Source organism: Triturus cristatus, chromosome 2_2, assembly GCF_964204655.1.
Source record: "Triturus cristatus chromosome 2_2, aTriCri1.1, whole genome shotgun sequence".
NCBI classification, from domain to species: Eukaryota; Metazoa; Chordata; class Amphibia; order Caudata; family Salamandridae; genus Triturus; species Triturus cristatus.
Genome location: NC_140582.1, coordinates 11,328,456 through 11,346,726, shown reverse-complemented (window position 1 = coordinate 11,346,726; position 18,271 = coordinate 11,328,456). Strand labels below are relative to the sequence as shown.

Here is an 18,271-nt window from a genome sequence, read left to right as displayed (position 1 = left end):
GTGTTTTTTTCCAGATTACAAAGTAGTATACCTATTTAGGTATTGTATACTGAGCATGGTTATTTGGCATGCTCACCACGTAGTAATAACTACATGTATATACACTACTTTTCTTAGACACCCCTATTTTTAGACATCTTGTTGACATCGCTCTGTCTTATAATGTGAGTGTAGAAGGGATCCTTTTGGTCCTGAAGAAGAAGCCAGGGGAGGGCTTCGAAACATGTTGACAGACATAGGAGGGACTGCTCATTGAGGCAATATACCTCCAACCCTTTTCCCCACTTTTAACAATACCAGCTCAAAGCAATATTAAAGTTTTTTAGTCCATAGAGCCAGGTATTTTTTAATTCACTCTCTCATTCACTCCTGACCCTTCCACTCACACTCCTACACAACACAGTCTTGTTTTTCCAGAAATAGTGCTCCCACGTAGTCGTAGGTCGTAGCACGCCCGTCCCGCAGGGGGCGGGAAAACCCCTATGATGAAGCATGACACCAAGGGTCCTTTTGGTGTGTGAGGGGTATTTTAACAAAACTGTGTGTTTTCCACAATTGTAAGAAACACATGTAGTCTGGGAGGACATGGTTAAACATCAATCTGAGGGTGGATCTTTGACTAGAGGAGGACGCATCCACCTCCATAGCTCCTATGAGCATTACCTCTTCACTCCCCTTTCTTGTTTTCTTTTGTTAACCCTACCACTCAACCCGCTCTGGAAAGTGGCTCGGTTTAAAACAATGATCCTTCCCTGCTTCTTATATATAATTTAGAATACCACCTTCCACTTCCCACGCAGCTGGTTTAAGGAGTTGGACAGCGTGGCTGCGGGGTTTCTGTGGGGAGGGGCAAGTTGGCGCATCGCCCTCGCCCAATATCAGATCCCACCCTTCAATGGAGGCATGGGCATTCTCGTCCTCCACGACTGGTTCACCGGGGGTTGGTCTGACCAGGCCTAAAAACCGAGGTCAAGTACCTGGAGTTCCCTCAAATTCAAGCATTCCTATATGGAAGAACAATACCTAGAGCAATACCGCCAATAACCAGGGCGGTCCTGCTGGCCTGGTGTATGGTCCTGAGACACACGCGTTGGGACAAAAAACGGAGTCAACACACACCTCTCTGGCAGGGCACGTGGCTGGGGGGGGGGGGGGGGGGGGGTGACTGCGCTGGGGGGGTTCAAATAATGGGATTACATTGGCATATCACTGCTGGGCGACATATGGGTGGGCGACCACATTAGGACGTTCCAAGACCTGCAGGGGCGTTACACCCTCCTTGCCTCACAATTCTACAAATACCTGCAATTGCGTCATGCCCTCGGCACACACATCTCAACAGGCACAACACTCCCCGAGTTCAGTCTACTAGAGGCTTAGGTCATGATGAGGAACCTGGGGAAGGGCGAGGTATCCCGGATATATCGCACCCTTATAAATAACGGACCGACAACGCTTGATCCACTCAGGACCCGGTGGGAGGGATGGCTGGGCCCCCTGGAGGAGGTGGACTGGATTGAAGCCCTTATGGCCCCCAAAACACTCACAACTTCAGCCGAACTACGCCTATTCCAATTATACTACCTACACACTGCCTACCTCACCCCAGAGCGCCTTTACAGGGCGGGTTTACGTCCTTCTCCGAACTGCACGCGCTGCAGTCAGGAACGGGCGGTTTTTTATCATATGGTCTGCTCCTGCCCCCACCTTGCCCCGTAATGGGAAGCAATAGAGTCCAAGCTCACAAACAGCCTAAGCTGGCAAATTCCCCAGGACCCCTTACGCCTCATCCTGGGAGTAATGGACGGCCTAGATGGATCCTGAGCTGACCAACTGTTCCTTGGGACAGCCACCACGGTAGCCAAGCGCGACATTGCCGCGACATGGGCACAGTCTAAACCCCCAGGTATAACCAAATGGCGCCAGGGCGTAGATTGGTGTGCCGCACAGGAAAAACCTGCATTTGAGGCCCAGGGATGCCCAACCAAACATAAAAAGGTCTGGGGCAAATGGACGAACCAGTTAGAATGAATAGAACTGATGTTTACCTGTGTAAATAACTGTACTGCTTATGCGCTGTGGATGGGGACCGATATGATTACCTGCGTGCAATCAATGCAAGCAAGAACACTCTGAAGTGCCACAGACTATTGGTCAAACATGCTGTGCTGTTGTTTATATTCTCTTAAAAATCAATAAAGTTGATTATCAACAAAAAAATGCGAAGGTGTGAACTTTTATGCATCCGTTACTGGAAGTCCCACTGTCGATCCCGCCAGACCACAATATTTAGGTGTCACCAATGCACATGGTTGTAGTCGGTATGGACCTCATAGAAACCCCTTCCAGGTCATTGCTGCTGCCTGTCCTTACCAGAGATGTTAAAACCCTGTGGTCCTCTATTGCTCAACCTTGAGCACTACAGTCCCACCTTCCAGGACAGCTCAGGAGCAATCTCAAATATTGTTTCAAATTATTTTGGCTATTTCTATTTGTGCAAAGTTTGCCACAACAGGATTACAGAATACCTTACACGAGGACAAACGTTTACATTATGTTGAGGAATATTGTTGGTCAAAGCAATATAAATTTCAATGGATAACAATTTTACATGATAGTAGGATATGTTTTACATTTTCTTGGGAAATATGACAGATTCAGTGTAAACAGAGATTTACATTTACAGGAATATACGATGCAGTGCGAGATGTTAAGCAAAATTGAGGTCCTGGACCCTAGTGGTGTGCTGAAATAGGACTTCCAAACGTTCTTATGTCACAGCAGTGTAGAATAATCGACTCACCATAGGCTATTCAGCAGAGGATTAAATATGTTGCTTAACACTGTACAAATGTTGCTTTAATTCCATATTACTCAGACCCTCCGGATATTTTTAGCCATTCAAACAAATATCCTAACTTTTTTATTTGGTTGAGATAAAAACAAAAGTAGACTTTGCATTCTCAAAAGGTGCATTTAAGGCTGCATGCTTGTTGCAGGTGACATAATCTTGCATTACATCATTTTAACACAAAACATAATTTCAGAAATGCCTTGCTTGAGCATGTGTGAATGGGTCGAGAGTTATGCATAACAGAGGATATTAAATGCATTGTAGTTAGAGTGCCTCTGAAATGCCCAGTTTACCTCATGCCAACTTCTTTGAGAAAGAAAAACTAGCGCTTAAATAAATGGTGTGTATTGTGTTTGCGGGCAACTAGGGTCCCATGTTTATTTTTCATATACACAAACAGATATGACGTTAAAAACGGAGAGGGAACAAGACAAGTTCATTCGGCACACCCGTGGATGGTGGCAAGCTAGATTAGATGAGGGTAAGTGTCAGGGCAAAGGCGTTGATGTATTCGGAGTTTTAAACAAGACTATGAGGCATATTAGCAAGTACGGGCAATAATCATCGCCTGCGGCAGATATCGTGCTTTTTTTTTAATCGCATACTTTCCCTGAGGAATTTCGCATTGTTACCATGGTATTAAGAGTTTGGGAGCAAGCGATACTGGCAGTGAAAGAACGCGGTAACTGCTGCTAACATGCTGTAGTGATTTATGCGATACGGTGGCATCGGGGCGTTAGCGACAATAACATTGCAGCTAACGTGAGAATATGCCTTAAAACCCCCTTAAAATACCCTGTATGACACGATCACTGGCACAATTAACCTGGCAGCCGCCTCGCACCCTGCTGCGTGAAAAACACTTTAAAATGTATGCAATGCTACCATTAATGTAATGTGACATGCCGGATGCTGTGATCTTACGTTGTACTGCACAACTGCACCTTTGTACATGTTAAGGGGCTAATGATGCAGCATGAGCTCTACCTCTTTGATGTCTGTGAGGGAGATCAGGGCTAATCTCCCTTGTATCACCATGTTTAGTCAGGTTTTAATCAGGTGTTAAAAACCCGCGTTCATCGTGGCTTAGCATGAATTTTATTTTCGCAGGACAACATTGGTAACACAGCGAAATGCTGTTAGCGACTTTTAATGTGTTATTTTCGTTAGGAACGCCTACCTTGCATGTCATTAGCGATAAATATCGCTGACATGCAAGGCGATGGAAAAAGCGACAGCTAACGCCTGAAAGCTTGCGCTAACGCGTGTTAGCGCAGGCTTGATAATAGGGCGATTAAAAATATTGCCGCTTTTTCAGCAAAAAGTGCCGCAAAAGCTGCAATATGGCCCTTGATAATATGCCCCTATGTATTTTGGAATAAAGTAAATTGGCTCCTTTTTAGGTCTCGTCTATGCAGCGCATGCTCGTCTATGCAGCGCGCATGCGCTGCATAGGAGGAGACCTTTAGAAATCGATTCGGGTTTTTGTTCCAAAATCGTGCACGCATTGCATTGCTTTCAATGGCAACGCGTGCACGTTTGGTGATTCCCTTTCGGGAGCGAGCTTTGACAACATCTGTTTGTAATTAACTTCCAAACAGATGGTGCCCAAGGCCCGCTCCGGAAAGGGAATCGATGTGTGTGCTCTCAGCCACACTCCCCCCACCTGTTTTAAACTGGCTTCAGAAGGCATTATGTAACTGTTTACAAGAACCAATAATGTCAGCATGCCATAATAACAAGCCACTACGGTTCGATTTCAGATGCTGCTGTGCATTTAGTAGCTTCCTGCATGCTTTGTGTTTTTGTCTCAGCAATAGAATTGCATATTGGGGGCACAAGCTAGCAGATTAAAATTTGATGGCTTTGCTGTGTTCAATGGAAAAAAAAATGTGCATATTGCTCTGCTCTGGAGTCTAAAGCGGGAAACCTCTTCAGCCTGGAAAGCAAGTTGCCGACTGATTGAATACAATAATAAAAAACGGGGAAACTACGAGCGTGCGGGTCCTGCAGCATTGTGCTGATGTTTAGTTTATCATTTATCCTTCACTGCATTCCTGAAACATTCACGCCAGGCGGGAAAGCATCAACAGCCGTTCTTTATTGCGCATTCGTTCTTTTTGGCCTTTTTCGTTTGTGTGTTCTCCATCACCTTCAATGCACTGTATTCGGGACCTTTACGCGTGATAAAATATCAATTTTTAAGACAGAATTTGGTGCGCTACCTCTACTAAATAATACCATCGTGCTTGTACGGTTTTATAGTTAAATATGTAGTTTCAGTTATTAAAAAACATGCTTTGAATGATTCTTCGCGCCAGTTGTCCCAGGATTTGCACCAATAGGTTTTGCCTCATGTATTTGCAAAGGGTTCAGACGAGGCTTGCTACGAGGAAGGCACATGAGGGTACCTCGACCTGTTATCAAACGTTCAGTAGCCCTCGGTTGTTAGGCATTGAAAAGTCATCCACATTTTGCTTCAAGTTATGGGTTTTTAATAGTTCTTATACCGAGCAAATAAAAATCTGCTTTGTGCATCACTAAGACCGCCAGAAAAAATATTTGTGACATCTGAAAGTTCCATTCAGGTAGAGCAATATGGGCAACTGGTCCGCAAAGTCCAATTTCACTACATTAATGTAAAGATCCCTTAGGACTGCAAATGCTTGAGTGTTTGCATTTTCAATTGTAGCACAAAAGCACATAAAAAAGAGGCTGTGGGTGATTTGTTCCGCAGAGGATATAGGTTATGGAATAGGAGAACCTATCTGCCGCGGCCATGCGTTTGCTGACGAATGCTTTTTTTGCATTGCACTTTGAGGTGCTTCCATGAGGAATGCAAAGCTGTAGTGTTTCAAAGTGTCAGATTAGTGGTGGGGTATGCCTCTTGGTTATCAACAGCACCATCACGTGTCTTCAGGCATAAAAGAATATGGTCTGTGTGACAGCGATGTTTCCAGCCATCTATACTGTTCAGGCTATCGCACTCAAAGGGCCCGAAATAGAAACCCGCCCCTTGGAGTACCCCCCATTGTAGTTTCATTAAAAAATGGAAGGCTTGACAATCAAGATGCAGCAAGTTGTGACTGAGGCGCAATGGAAATTCAAATGAATCCCTGATGCGGCAATATGTCTGTGTGATTGGAGGGCAGTGTGGCTCATTTTTCGCAAAGATTGGTTGACCATTAGCAGGGACAACCTACAAATCTGCTTTGCTTAATTTTCATCTGAAAACATGTTTCTCTGTAATCGCTTGAAATCACCAGGAGTGTGGAGCAGGGATGATCCAGAGCAAAATGGTTTCCTTTCTCCCCAATTCAAGAGCTGTACATATGTATAACAAGCATTGGCATAGCCAATAGGTCTTGCCTTTGGGACCTTATAAGTATTTAACTATGCAGCACAACATCCTTGGTGCAACATCAACTGTTGAATGGCTAAACACTTATAATGTCCCAAAGGCGAGACCTATTGGCTATGCTAATGCTTGCTTATTTTGGAAATACTTTTATGAGGTTTGCACTTTCTTGAATTAAGGGGTGGAATTAAGAGCCTCTGTATATCATATGAGTAAAGGGTTCTCTTTGTGCATCTTCTAACAGAACACGCGTTTGAACGCAGTAAGCTAATGAACATCGTTTACACATTTTTTAGTTCAATTTAAATGTCTTTTGGGTTTGATTTCTATGCAACCAATATACTAATTAAAGCTACCTAAAATATACAAGTGTGCATACCTTAATCACATGTAATACATTCAATTCCATTAAATTCCCACGTAAGGAACCAACCAGTTATATTACTTTTCTTAGAATTATTGCATTATTGTATTTGATATTTGGTAGAAAAGAATGTTTCACCTCGGGTTGAAAAGGAGCCAACGGTTCCATACCCATTTGGCATCCCCCTCTCAAAAATAACCCACACAGAAAATGCACATAAAAATGCATTTATCATGTTCTGGCTAAAACAATTCCAAAAAGTAATTAAACACAGTTTTGTTTGCGACGACAGGTCCTAATCTGATTTTGCACCAGTGTCGAATGTGATATGACAGTGCTAGACTAAGTAGCAAACACAATCTGTCCTAGTCCTGCGACGCACTAAAGAGGAGATGGTACGTCGAAGCAAGGCAGCTCCAAGCGTCTATTAGGGCGCCAACAATCGGGATGCTGAGTACCTCTGGGGCTCTATTACTACAGTGAGAATCGTGACACGCCAACTGACACGGTGACAGCAGGCTGGGGACATCAGAGGACTTTTAAAAACACAGTCTTGTTGTTTATTGCTTAACACTGCCCACACTTTTGCTATAATACAATCTTGGGTGCCTGACGTTAAAAACTGCAACAGGGTGCACAGCTAGACACGCGGCCTTCGTAGCTAGTATCTGTTCTTTAGTGCTGACTACGAATGCAAATTGCTCAGGCTGTGCACGAGGAGGGATCTGCATGCACGCCTACAAAGAGCGGGTACGGACATCTGCTGTCTGGCCGGGAGTTCAGGCAGGGAGATCAGCGTGGCTGGAGCCTGGGGGAGGTGCGTGCAGCGAAGGGCAGAGCGGACTGTTCGGCGTCCTCTCTACTCCCAGCTCTTCTCTCACAGAAGACACGATCCGAGAGCAGTGGCCCACAACACGGCACACCCCTCCGGGGAAGCTGGGAAGTGAGCGATTTACACAACTCCCTGGGAGAGGGGCGGAAGCACACCTGAGCTGCGCATAGGGGCCGGAGGGGGCGATCAAGAGCATGGGAGAAGGGAAGCACAGCAAGCAGCAGCAGCAGCGTCGGCTTACCTGGCTTGGGCGCAGCGCCTTCGTTCGGAGGCTGCTTTCCCTCCTTCCTGTTCTTGCCTCCTTTATTCTTTTTGGGTTTACGCTCCTTCTTGTCTTTCTCACCATTCTCGGACATCGTGGAGTTGTTGGAAGCGCCCCTTGCTTTTCTCTGCCCCTGGTGCTCGCCGGCTCACTGACCCTAAAGTCTGCTGCGCAAAACAAATTGCACGCCCGGTAAAGATTCCACCTCAATCTGTGTCGTGCAGCTGTTAAAATGAAGCTCTAAAGTTGAATAAGTCTCTTGCCCTGTGGTAGATTTGAAGAGATCGGGGGCACCACCTGCGTAGGCTTGAAGCGGCCGCCCTTTTTTTTTTCTGGCTCTGCCTACAGCCTCCCTCCAATGTGCCGTACAAGACTTTCTCTCTCAGCCATCGGCCTCCTGGGACTTTTTCTAAACTCTCGCCACCCCCGGGCCTTAATTCTGCCAGGTTGCTCTTTCCTCTCCGCCCTCCCGTTTTTTCGGCAGCACACAGAGGTGGAAAGATTACCATCACACCGGGTGGAGTCAGAGGCTCAGGGCACGTTCCTCGTTATTCTTTACCCGCCCTCTTCCTCCCATCCGGGTAATCTGGCCTGCAATGCCACTACATTTTCGCCAGATGGTGCTCATACTAAGGGATCCCAGGCTCTATTCCTCCCTTGACAACAAAATGCCTCCATTGACTTAAATAGAATCACCCGCTTTTCAGAACTTTGTCACCCTCCAAAAAAGCGTGAATTCCCTATTGATCTAAATGGGAGCACCATTTCAAACACTTGACTTAATCTGCATTTTTGAGCTGGACTTTAACCGGTATGGAGACAGAAGGGATAAAACAGAACCTGCTCGAGTGAGATAATAAGAAAAGGAGTGTGTTGGGTGATGGTGGAAAAAAGACGGGCGCAACTAGACTAAACCTTCGGCGGGGGGGACATTCAGGAGGGGCAAGAGAAAGCCTTCTTTCAACATTTAGAATCCCCTTGCTCAGGGCACCCACTGTCCTTTTGATGTATGAAGATCTTCATCTTGGCAGAGGCACACGCCATATTGGAATCCAATTATGTTTCATCATTCCTCCTGGCCAGGGAGGCAACTCTCCTCATACTTGGGGAGGGGGAGGGGGGGATTAGTGGAGACAGAGATATCATAAGAGCCAAATCAAACTTACTTGTGCGGGGGTGATTCCCTTAGCTTTTCTGATGTAGTGCGTAAAACACAGTCATTCTTTGAGACTACATGTTTGCAAATAGACCCAGTGCTTTAAATGGGCCGGTACTCACCGGTACTGAGTACCGCCACTTCTTATTTTTTACTGATCAGAGTACCAGCACTTCTCCACTGCTAAGGAGAGTACCGGTACTCAGAGAAGGTAAGCTAATTGGTGCTAGTACTGCGGAGCTCGAGGCAGAGTGGAGCAGATCTGTACGGCACTCTGACAGCCAAAGCGCCTCTAGCTCGTAGGTGAGTAACTGCTGAACCATTCAGCAGTGGCTCATGTGCGTAATGCAAGGGGGTGTCCCTGTTTGGAATTTTCCCACCCTGCTGTGTTTGATAGAGAAGGCCCATTAAGGCCCTTCTCTGTCAATCACATTCACACTGTGCTTTCTGTAACAATCCCAAGTGAATCGTTTTGGGAGAGAGAGAGTGTATGCACGCGCGTTTGCCTGCTTCGGTGTATGTTTGAGTGTGAGAGAGAAAGCGAGCTTAGAGAGGAAAAGAATCTGGACACACTCCAGAGGAAGTTTTAGAGCAATGCGTGAAATGCTTTTGTTTGTGCATTGTCTGCTTGTTTCTGTGTGTATTAGAAGTATTGTGCCAAAAGCAACCAAGTAGAAACAGTATGACAGTGAGAAGCTGCAAATATTGCAAAACAAGGAAAATTAACATATCGTGTTAGGTATTTTACTATGTGTAATGAGTAAACACGTTTTGTTTATATTGATACTTTTCTCAAATGTTTTGGTATGTCCTGCAACTGGCGTAGTACTCATTATTAATGCTGCTATTCCAAACTCTCTTTTGTTCTTAGGCACACTGATAATTAGCATGACAAATGCTGTTGATGGCTTGACTGCATAAAAGCTTATGATTTAGGGCCTGCTCCCAGCAGGTATTCACACCACTCTTTATCATATACAGCTGTTAATCCGCATATATGGGAAGCTTGAAACTATTATCAAAAGAAATGCACAGGCAAAATGAATACTCAATAGAAATGTCTTAGTATCATCATGTCTCGCCCCGCCTCTAACCCCGCCCACTAACCACACCTCTAGCTCAATTTAATGAGTACTTACACTTATTTTTGCCCATTTGAAACACTGCAAATAGTGCATTTTAAAGCACACAGGATCAATAACATTATTCTTGGCATGACCTGATTTTGAAGCTCTCAAGGAATTTTAGCACAGTGAATGACAAATATTCTATTTTAATAGACATTAGGCCAGCAAACCTGGTGCAATGTGAAACACCAGATTCTATTTTACGTCACAATCTCGGACAAATCGTACACTCCAAACACTCTGGGCCAGAGTGTTTACCTAACTAGTCTTAAGAAAATCTTTTACAAGATATTTCACCATCCTTCCACCCAAGGAAGGTTTTGAAAATTTGAATCAAATAATGAAGTTTAAGAACATTTATTTAGTTACTGCTCTGTTCATGCTTCATTTACCAGCATACAATACTTTTATGTTATTTTCTGAATATGATGTTAGTATAGTAAACAGCTTTGTAGCTGTTTGGGGGAAGCTGCTACATATCCCAGCTCTACAGCACAAAGAATGTTGAATATATATTATTTGCTACTTTATGACAACTCCCACAAACATTTTATGGATTTGAAATGCTTGGGTAGTCATCTAGCAAAAAATACAACCCATGTTTGACAATATTTGCTCTAATACCATACATCAAGAATAGAAACTGAGCACACAAGCTTGATTATAGATGATACCCGCACATCACAGTCGGGTCTCAATCTTGGGTTACCAAGGGTAAGAGATGTTGACCGAGTTTTTCATTTGGCACTCATCACACTTCACTTAGTACCCCTTGTCTAATTGAAAGGAGCAGAAAATAAACAGCTTTAAAAGTCTTATGTATTTTTTACTTTTCAGTCCCTCTACCTAGCCACTGGGCAGCAAATAAGTTGCTGTTGTGGAGATAAGGATGGGTAAACGGATCAACCTTTGATCCCACTACAGCAATTGCTGCCATTTTTGTGAATAAATGCCATGGCAGCTCAGGGCTGACATTCAAACCTGCAACATACCCCTGAACACGAATGGGAGCAAATTTTTAAAAAGCTATACATTTGTGAAAATAATTTAGAACAGTGCTCAAAGAATGAGAATGTATTTACTGATAACAATGTTTGCAGATTTCCATTGAATTCTTGTGTGAAACAAATAACGTAAAAAATAAGACTTCTAGCAGTGGAAGTGTAGTAGCAGTATGACGAAGCATCTGATAAAAAACTTGGATGCATGAGTCTGTCGACTAATAAGAATGATGGAGCTAAATTGGAACAATTGCATAACATTTTGGAGTAATCATAGTATGGGAAAAAGACTGGACTTTAGACAAGCTAGTCTCTGCTTTGTTGTGGCAGGCAGGAAGGTAGGCACAACCGCTAGGCCCTGCAAACCGGATGCCAACCTCATTTGAGTTAACATATTGGCTCATCTGAGGAGGAAGCAATCACTGCAGAGACAGAAAATCCCTTCACAAAGTATTATCCATTTTAAGCACTGCCCCTCCTGCTAACATTGCCATCTGCCCTATAAACTATTGCAGAAGACAAGACAACCATGCTGATCTCTGTCTTCAAAGATGTAATCTCTCCCTTCCACATTCCCACCTGCTGTCTCCTCAGCTAAATGTAACTATTTTAGCGAGGATCATGAGTGGTCTGCCTTGAGGCCTTATGCAGAAGATGCAAAGGAAACAATTGATGGACTGAATGCTGGATGATGCAAACATTCACCCCCAGTCACAAGGATCTGGGTTAAATCCATCATTTTTTTGCTGCCCACCCCAGTTTTCACCCAGCCATATGCAAATCAGCCTTGACCCTGTTCCTTGTAGAAACAGTCCAGTTGAACTGCCAAGCCGGGTCCTCCCTGGACCGGAAACAAGCATCCTGGGACCGGTTTCAGGCCATCACCCAGGCTAGCTTGAATCAGTAGTGTAGTGAGCATGGCACCCACGTCTGGGCATACCCTTCCCACTTATGGTGACATATGCAAAAGAAACAATTGATGGACGGAATGCTGGACAATGCAAACATTCACCCCCAGTCACATGGATCTGAGTTAAATCCACCATTCTTTTGTTCACCACACCACCCCAGTTTGGACCCAGCCATATGCAAATCAGTCTTGACCCTGTTCCTTGTGGGAACAGTCCAGTCCGAACTGCCAAGCCGGGTCATCACTGGACCGGAAACAAGCATCCTTGGACCGGTTTCAGGGCATCACCCTTCATCAGCCAGGCTAGCTTGAATCCAGTGGTGTAGTGAGCATGGGACACACGTCTGGGCATACCCGTCCCACTTAGGGCGACATTTGCAAAATAAACAAAAGGGCACAGGGTCAAGACTGATTTGCATATGGCTGGGTTCAAACTGGAATGGCATGGTGGGCAAAAATACATTGGATTTAGGCCCAGATTTCTGTACTGGGGCGAATGCATGACATTGTTCTGCATTCTGTCCATCAATTGTTCTTTTTGCATTTGTCACCCCTAGTGGGACGGGTATGCCCAGACGTGGGTCCCATGCTCTCCATGCCTCTGGAGTCAAACTATCATGGCTGATAAAGGGTGAAACCCTGAAACCAGACCTAGGATGTCTGGTTCCAGTCCAGGGAGGACCTGGCCTTGCAGTTTGGGCTGGACTTTTCCCATTGGGCACAGGGTCAAGACTGATTTGCATATGGCTGGGTTCAAACTGGAATGGCGAGCAAATAAACGATGGATTTAGGCCCAGATCTCTGTACTGGGGTGAATGTATGACATTGTTCTGCATTCTGTCCATCAATTGTTCTTTTTGCATTTGTCACCCCGAGTGGGACGGTTATGCCCAGACGTGGTTCCCATGCTCTCCATGCCACTAAAGTCAAGCTATCCTGGCTGATGAGTGGTGAAACCCCGAAACTGGTCCTAGGATGCTTGGTTCCAGTCCAGGGAGGACCTGACCTTGCAGTTCGGGCTGGACTGTTCCCATTGGGCACAGGGTCAAGACTGATTTGCAAATGGCTGGGTTCAAACTAGAATGGTGATCAAAAAAACGATGGATTTAGGCCCAGATCTCTTTACTGGAGTGAATGTATGACATTGATCTGCATTTTGTCCATCAATTGTTCTTTTTGCATTTGTCACCCCAAGTGGGACGGGTATGCCCAGACGTGGGTCCTATGCTCTCCATGCCATTGGAGTCAAGCTATCCTGGCTGATTAGGGATAAAACCCCGAAACCGGTCCTAGGATGCTTGGTTCCAGTCCAGGGAGGACCTGGCCTGGAAGTTCGGACTGGACTGTTCCCATTGAGCACAGGGTCAAGACTGATTTGCATATGGCTGGAATCAAGCTGGAATGGCATGGTGAACACAAAAACGATGGATTTAGGCCCAGATCTCTGTACTGGGGCGAATGTATGACATTGTTATGCATTCTGTCCATCAATTGTTCTTTTTGCATTTGTCACCCCGAGTGGGACGGGTATGCCCAGACGTGGGTCCCATGCTCTCCATGCCACTGGAGTCAAGCTATCCTGGCTGGTGAGGGGTGAAACCTCGAAACGGTCCTAGGATGCTTGGTTCCAGTCCAGGGAGGACCTGGCCTTGCAGATCGGGCTGGACTGTTCCCATTGGGCACAGGGTCAAGACTGATTTGCATATGGCTGGGTTCAAACTGGAATGGCGATCAAAAAAACGATGGATTTAGGCCCAGATCTCTGTACTGGGGTGAATGTACGACGTTCTGCAATCTGTCCATCAATTGTTCTTTTTGCATTTGTCACCCCGAGTGGTACGGTTATGCCTAGATGTGGTTCCCATGGTCTCCAAGTCACTGAAGTCGTGCTATCCTGGCTGATGAGGGGTGAAACCCCGAAACCGGTCCTAGGATGCTTGGTTCCAGTCCAGGGAGGACCTGGCCTTGCAGATCGGACTGGACTGTTCCCATTGGGCACAGGGTCAAGACTGATTTGCATATGGCTGCGTTCAAACTGGAATGGCGAGCAAAAAAAACGATGGATTTAGGCGCAGAGATCTATACTGGGGTGAATGTATGACATTGTTCTGCATTCTGTCCATCAATTGTTCTTTTTGCATTTGTCACCTCAAGTGGGACGGGTATGCCCAGACTGTCAGGCGCTGAGTCTAGGCGCCTACCAACGCGTAGGGAGTAAGGACTACAACTCCCAGATACCCCGCCGGTTGATGGGCGGGGCTTCCTCGTCATTACCCGGCAGCGCGAGGCATCTGCGCACGTAATTCTGACAATTTCCTGGCCGTGAGGATCCACAGCTACCAGGTTCCCGAAGCGGTGAGTCGAGAGACCCCCCCCCCGCGCTCGACGTCTGAAGATATCCTGCGCTGAAGGAAGCGCTGAAGTGGGGGAACACCTGCGAAGAGACCGCGCGCTGTGGTAAGCGCTGCCGTCTCTGCTGTTGGCTCCCCTGGGCATTGGGTTAGGGAACGCGAACTTGTTCCAGAGTCAGCGCTATTGGAAGCGCTTCTACGATTGAGGGCCCGTCACCAGGCACCGCGCTGAGACTCGCTCTGCCGTCCTTATGGCTCCTGGGGTGTTGTGCTTCGTAGGGCAGTAAAAAGGCGCTGACGTAAGCACTGCACTGCCCGGCCTCTCTGGCTCCCCCCTTCTTTGTGGCTCCTGAGGTGTTGGGACTTTGTAGGGCAGTAAGAAGGTGCTGACTTAAGCACTGCACTGCCCGGCCTCTCTGGCTCCCCCCTTCTTTGTGGCTCCTGAGGTGTTGGGACTTTGTAGGTCAGTAGAGCGCGCTGACGTAAGTGCTGTCCTGCACGGCCTCCCTGGCTCCCCTCCTGTATCGGAATAAGGTCGTGGGATTAAGGATTGAGCTTTGGAACTCTTTGGCCAGATCTACATCACGCCTCTGGAGCAGACGTTCAGGTGACATTTCAGCATATAGAGGGAAGTTCTTACTTTGACTTACTTTGGCTTACTTTGGCTTCTGAGTTTGGGACTACTAAAGGCTGATGGGGGATGCATAGGAAGCCTGCTCCTTTTTAATATACAGTATGTTTGAGCAGGAAAGGAATGATTATGGGTATGTATGAGGCAGAGTGTTCGTGTTTTGGCTGCTAGCATGATTGATGGTGGTTTGACCTGTCTTGCTTTATCGTTGTAGGTATGCAGCTATCTTACGGGAGAGACGTATCTCTATGTTGATATATGGGACTGTCGTATCATTGAGTAACGGCTCCTCAGGTAATAGACAGGGATAGCGAGACCATATGAGTATAGCAGAGGTGTGTAGGCTTTGTGTTAACCGTGTGTTCTCTTGTTACAGGTCTCCCCATCCCCGCTGTTCCTACCCTAATTCCTTTCCCTCGCTTGATTGCTTAATACTCTATGTTGCATTATTCAGACTTAGGTACGTCGGGAGGTGGACCCCTTTGTGCTTCGCCCGGATCCTAAGGAGTCAAAGTGGATCTAACAGAATTACATGCCCACGATATACCACTCCTTCCGATCAGGGCGAGACACAAACATGGCGACCTTAGACGACGTACTACAAGCGTTAGTGCTAGTGCAGCAAGAACTGGCTGCCTCTAAGGCAGAAACCGCCGCCCTCAGAGAAAGGGTAGACTGACAAGCTAGGAACCCGTTCGATGCATCACAGGCCACGTCACAAATACAAGTGAACGTACCCCCCCGATCCCTTTGGCTAGTCCGGAGAGGTTTTCCGGCGACCCACAAAAGATACAGACCTTCTTGACGCAAATCATGTTGCACTTTTCGTGTAAACCAGCTTCGTTTCCCACAAACCACTCCGGGTGGCCTTTGCCATCTCCTAAATGACTGGCGATGCGGTCAACTGGGCGGTACCTCTGGTCAAATACGACGATTCTCTGATTTCTGACTGGGACTCATTTCGCAGAGAATTCGAAAGGGTGTTTGATAGACGAGCTACGACGTTCTCTGCTGATAGGGAGCTGTTGGAACTGAGACAGGGGAAACAGGATTTGGTGACTTACCTCACCAAGTTCAATCGCCTGATTGCCGAAACCGCATGGCCGGTGGAGAAGAGAATGTCCCTGTACTATCAGGGTTTGAGGGACGAAATGAAGGATGTGATCGCCCAGATATATCCGCAGCCCACCACGTATCCAGATTTAATGAATCTCACGTTACGTTTGGATCAGAGGCTGGCAGAACGGAGGGGTGAAATGACGTATGCTCATTCTGAGAAAACAGAGAGAGGAGCTAGGACAGCGATGCCCTCCTCGGAACACCATTAGGTGAAGTAGGGGCTGTTAGGGCCCCGTTAACTAGAACTGAAAGAGAGAATCGCCGGATGTTAGGATTATGTATGTACTGTGGAAAAAAGGGGCATTTTGTGAGAGACTGTCCCACCAAGCTCAAGAAACAGAGCCCATTTGGTTCCAGCAAGAAGGTGGCAGTTACCACGGTACCCACATCTCGTTTCACCGCACCTGTCATGGAAGGGGGAGGGGAACAACCACAAGCACAGGGTTTGCTGTTGCCCTCTTTGGCCGGGACAGAGTTGGTTAGGTCGGAAGCACATATCGTGCTGTCCATGTTTCTTACGGATGAGTCCCGGACACATCAGGTCGGGGTAACGGTGGATTCCGGTGCCACAGGGAACTTTATCGATAGCGGCTTGGTCCAGCGTCTGGGACTCCTGCGTGTTCCTAGAGGAACACCAGAAACAGTAGTGGTGGTAGACGGAAAACCGCTAAAATCAGGACCCATTACTGAAGTAACAGAGGAACTGGAAATAGTTAGGAAAGGGAAAGACATGGACCATGTCGAGAAGATCACATTAAATATTATCGAGGCGCCCCACTATGAGGTAATCCTGGGTATGCCTTGGTTATGGAGCCATAACCCCACGATTGATTGGACTAATAAGACGGTGGAGTTCGATTCAGACAAGTGCATGGCAACATGCATCCACACTCACCCGGCCCGGCTATTGGCTCTCACACAGGGGTACCGTATCGTCACAGCAGCAGAAAAGGAGACGGTACTCCCTTCAGCGTATGATAGGTATAGGGATGCGTTCAGTGAAAGCAAGGCGGAGCTCCTACCACCACACCGTGACTATGACTGTCAGATAGATCTGATACCCAGAGCGGTCCTGCCATCATGTAGAATTTACGCTTTATCGGAACCAGAGACCCAAAACTTACGTGACTACTTAAACCACTACGTAGATATAGGGTTCATCCGCCCCTCTCGGTCACCAGCAGCCTCGCCCTTGTTTTTTATTAAAAAAGCTAACGGGGAGTTGAAGACGTGCATAGACTTCAGGGTATTGAATAAAAACACCATCCGAAACCGATACCCTCTTCCACTCATCTCGGTTCTGCTGGACCAGGTGCGGGAGTCCGTCATTTAGACCAGGCTTGACCTGAGGTGTGCCTATCATCTGGTACGAATAAGAGAGGGGGATGAGTGGAAGACGGCTTTTAAAACACGTTATGGGTTGTTCGAGTATCTGGTGATGCCGTTCGGGCTTTGCAATGCCCCAGTGGTGTTCCAGTTGTTTTTTGAACGATGTTTTGAAGGATTACATAGATAACTTCGTGGTTGTCTACATAGACGACATTTTGATTTATTCAAAAGATCAAGACTCACATGTTGGCCATGTATCCCAGATATTGCAAAGATTGTTAGAACATGGTTTGTTTTGCAAGCTGACTAAATGTGAGTTCCACGTCAAATGAGTTGAATTCTTGGGGGTGATGTTGAGCCCATCTGGTTTATGCATGGCAGAGAGAAAGGTAACCGCAGTGCAAGAGTGGCCTGTTCCTACGACTGTGAGGGATGTACAGTGCTTTTTGGGCTTCTCCAATTATTATAGGAGGTTCATTTCCCACTTCTCTCAGATGGTCTCCCCTCTCACTTGTCTTTTAAGGACAGGGGTTCCTTTTTCTTGGACCACAGAGGCCATGGCAGCCTTTGTCTATCTAAAGAAGGCATTTACCACAGCTCCTATACTGCAACATCCACAACGAGAGGCGCCGTTCGTTGTGGAGGCTGATGCCTCAGACATCGCTGTGGGGGCTGTTTTGTCTCAACGTGACCGTCACACTGGGCAGTTTCACCCCATAGCCTTTCTATCTAGGAAACTGACCCCAGCCGAACTCAACTACAGAGTAGCAGAAAAGGAGCTATTGGCAATAAAGAGGGCCATTCAGGAATGGAGACATCACCTATGGGGGGCTAAGCATCCAGTCACAGTGTGTACAGACCACAGGAACCTGCAGTACATGAAAACGGCCCGTTCACTCACTCAAAGACAAATGCGGTGGATGCTATTCTTCGTGGAGTTTGACTTTGTGGTGACCTTCCGACCAGGCTCTGAGATC

The 18,271-nt window shown here is 46.6% G+C and overlaps 1 protein-coding gene across 1 annotated transcript in view; it reads right to left on the bottom strand.

Moving 5' to 3' along the window:
* The window catches only part of LOC146861748 (pro-neuregulin-1, membrane-bound isoform-like), a 386,462-nt gene extending 378,161 nt beyond the window's left edge, over positions 1-8,301 (bottom strand). Inside the window, exon 1 of the mRNA XM_085643029.1 lies at positions 7,650-8,301. Coding sequence (XP_085499155.1) covers positions 7,650-7,764 — 115 coding nt within the window. The 5' untranslated portion in view covers positions 7,765-8,301. The remainder of the gene's footprint in view (positions 1-7,649) is intronic.
* Between the last annotated feature and the right edge of the window lie 9,970 nt (positions 8,302-18,271).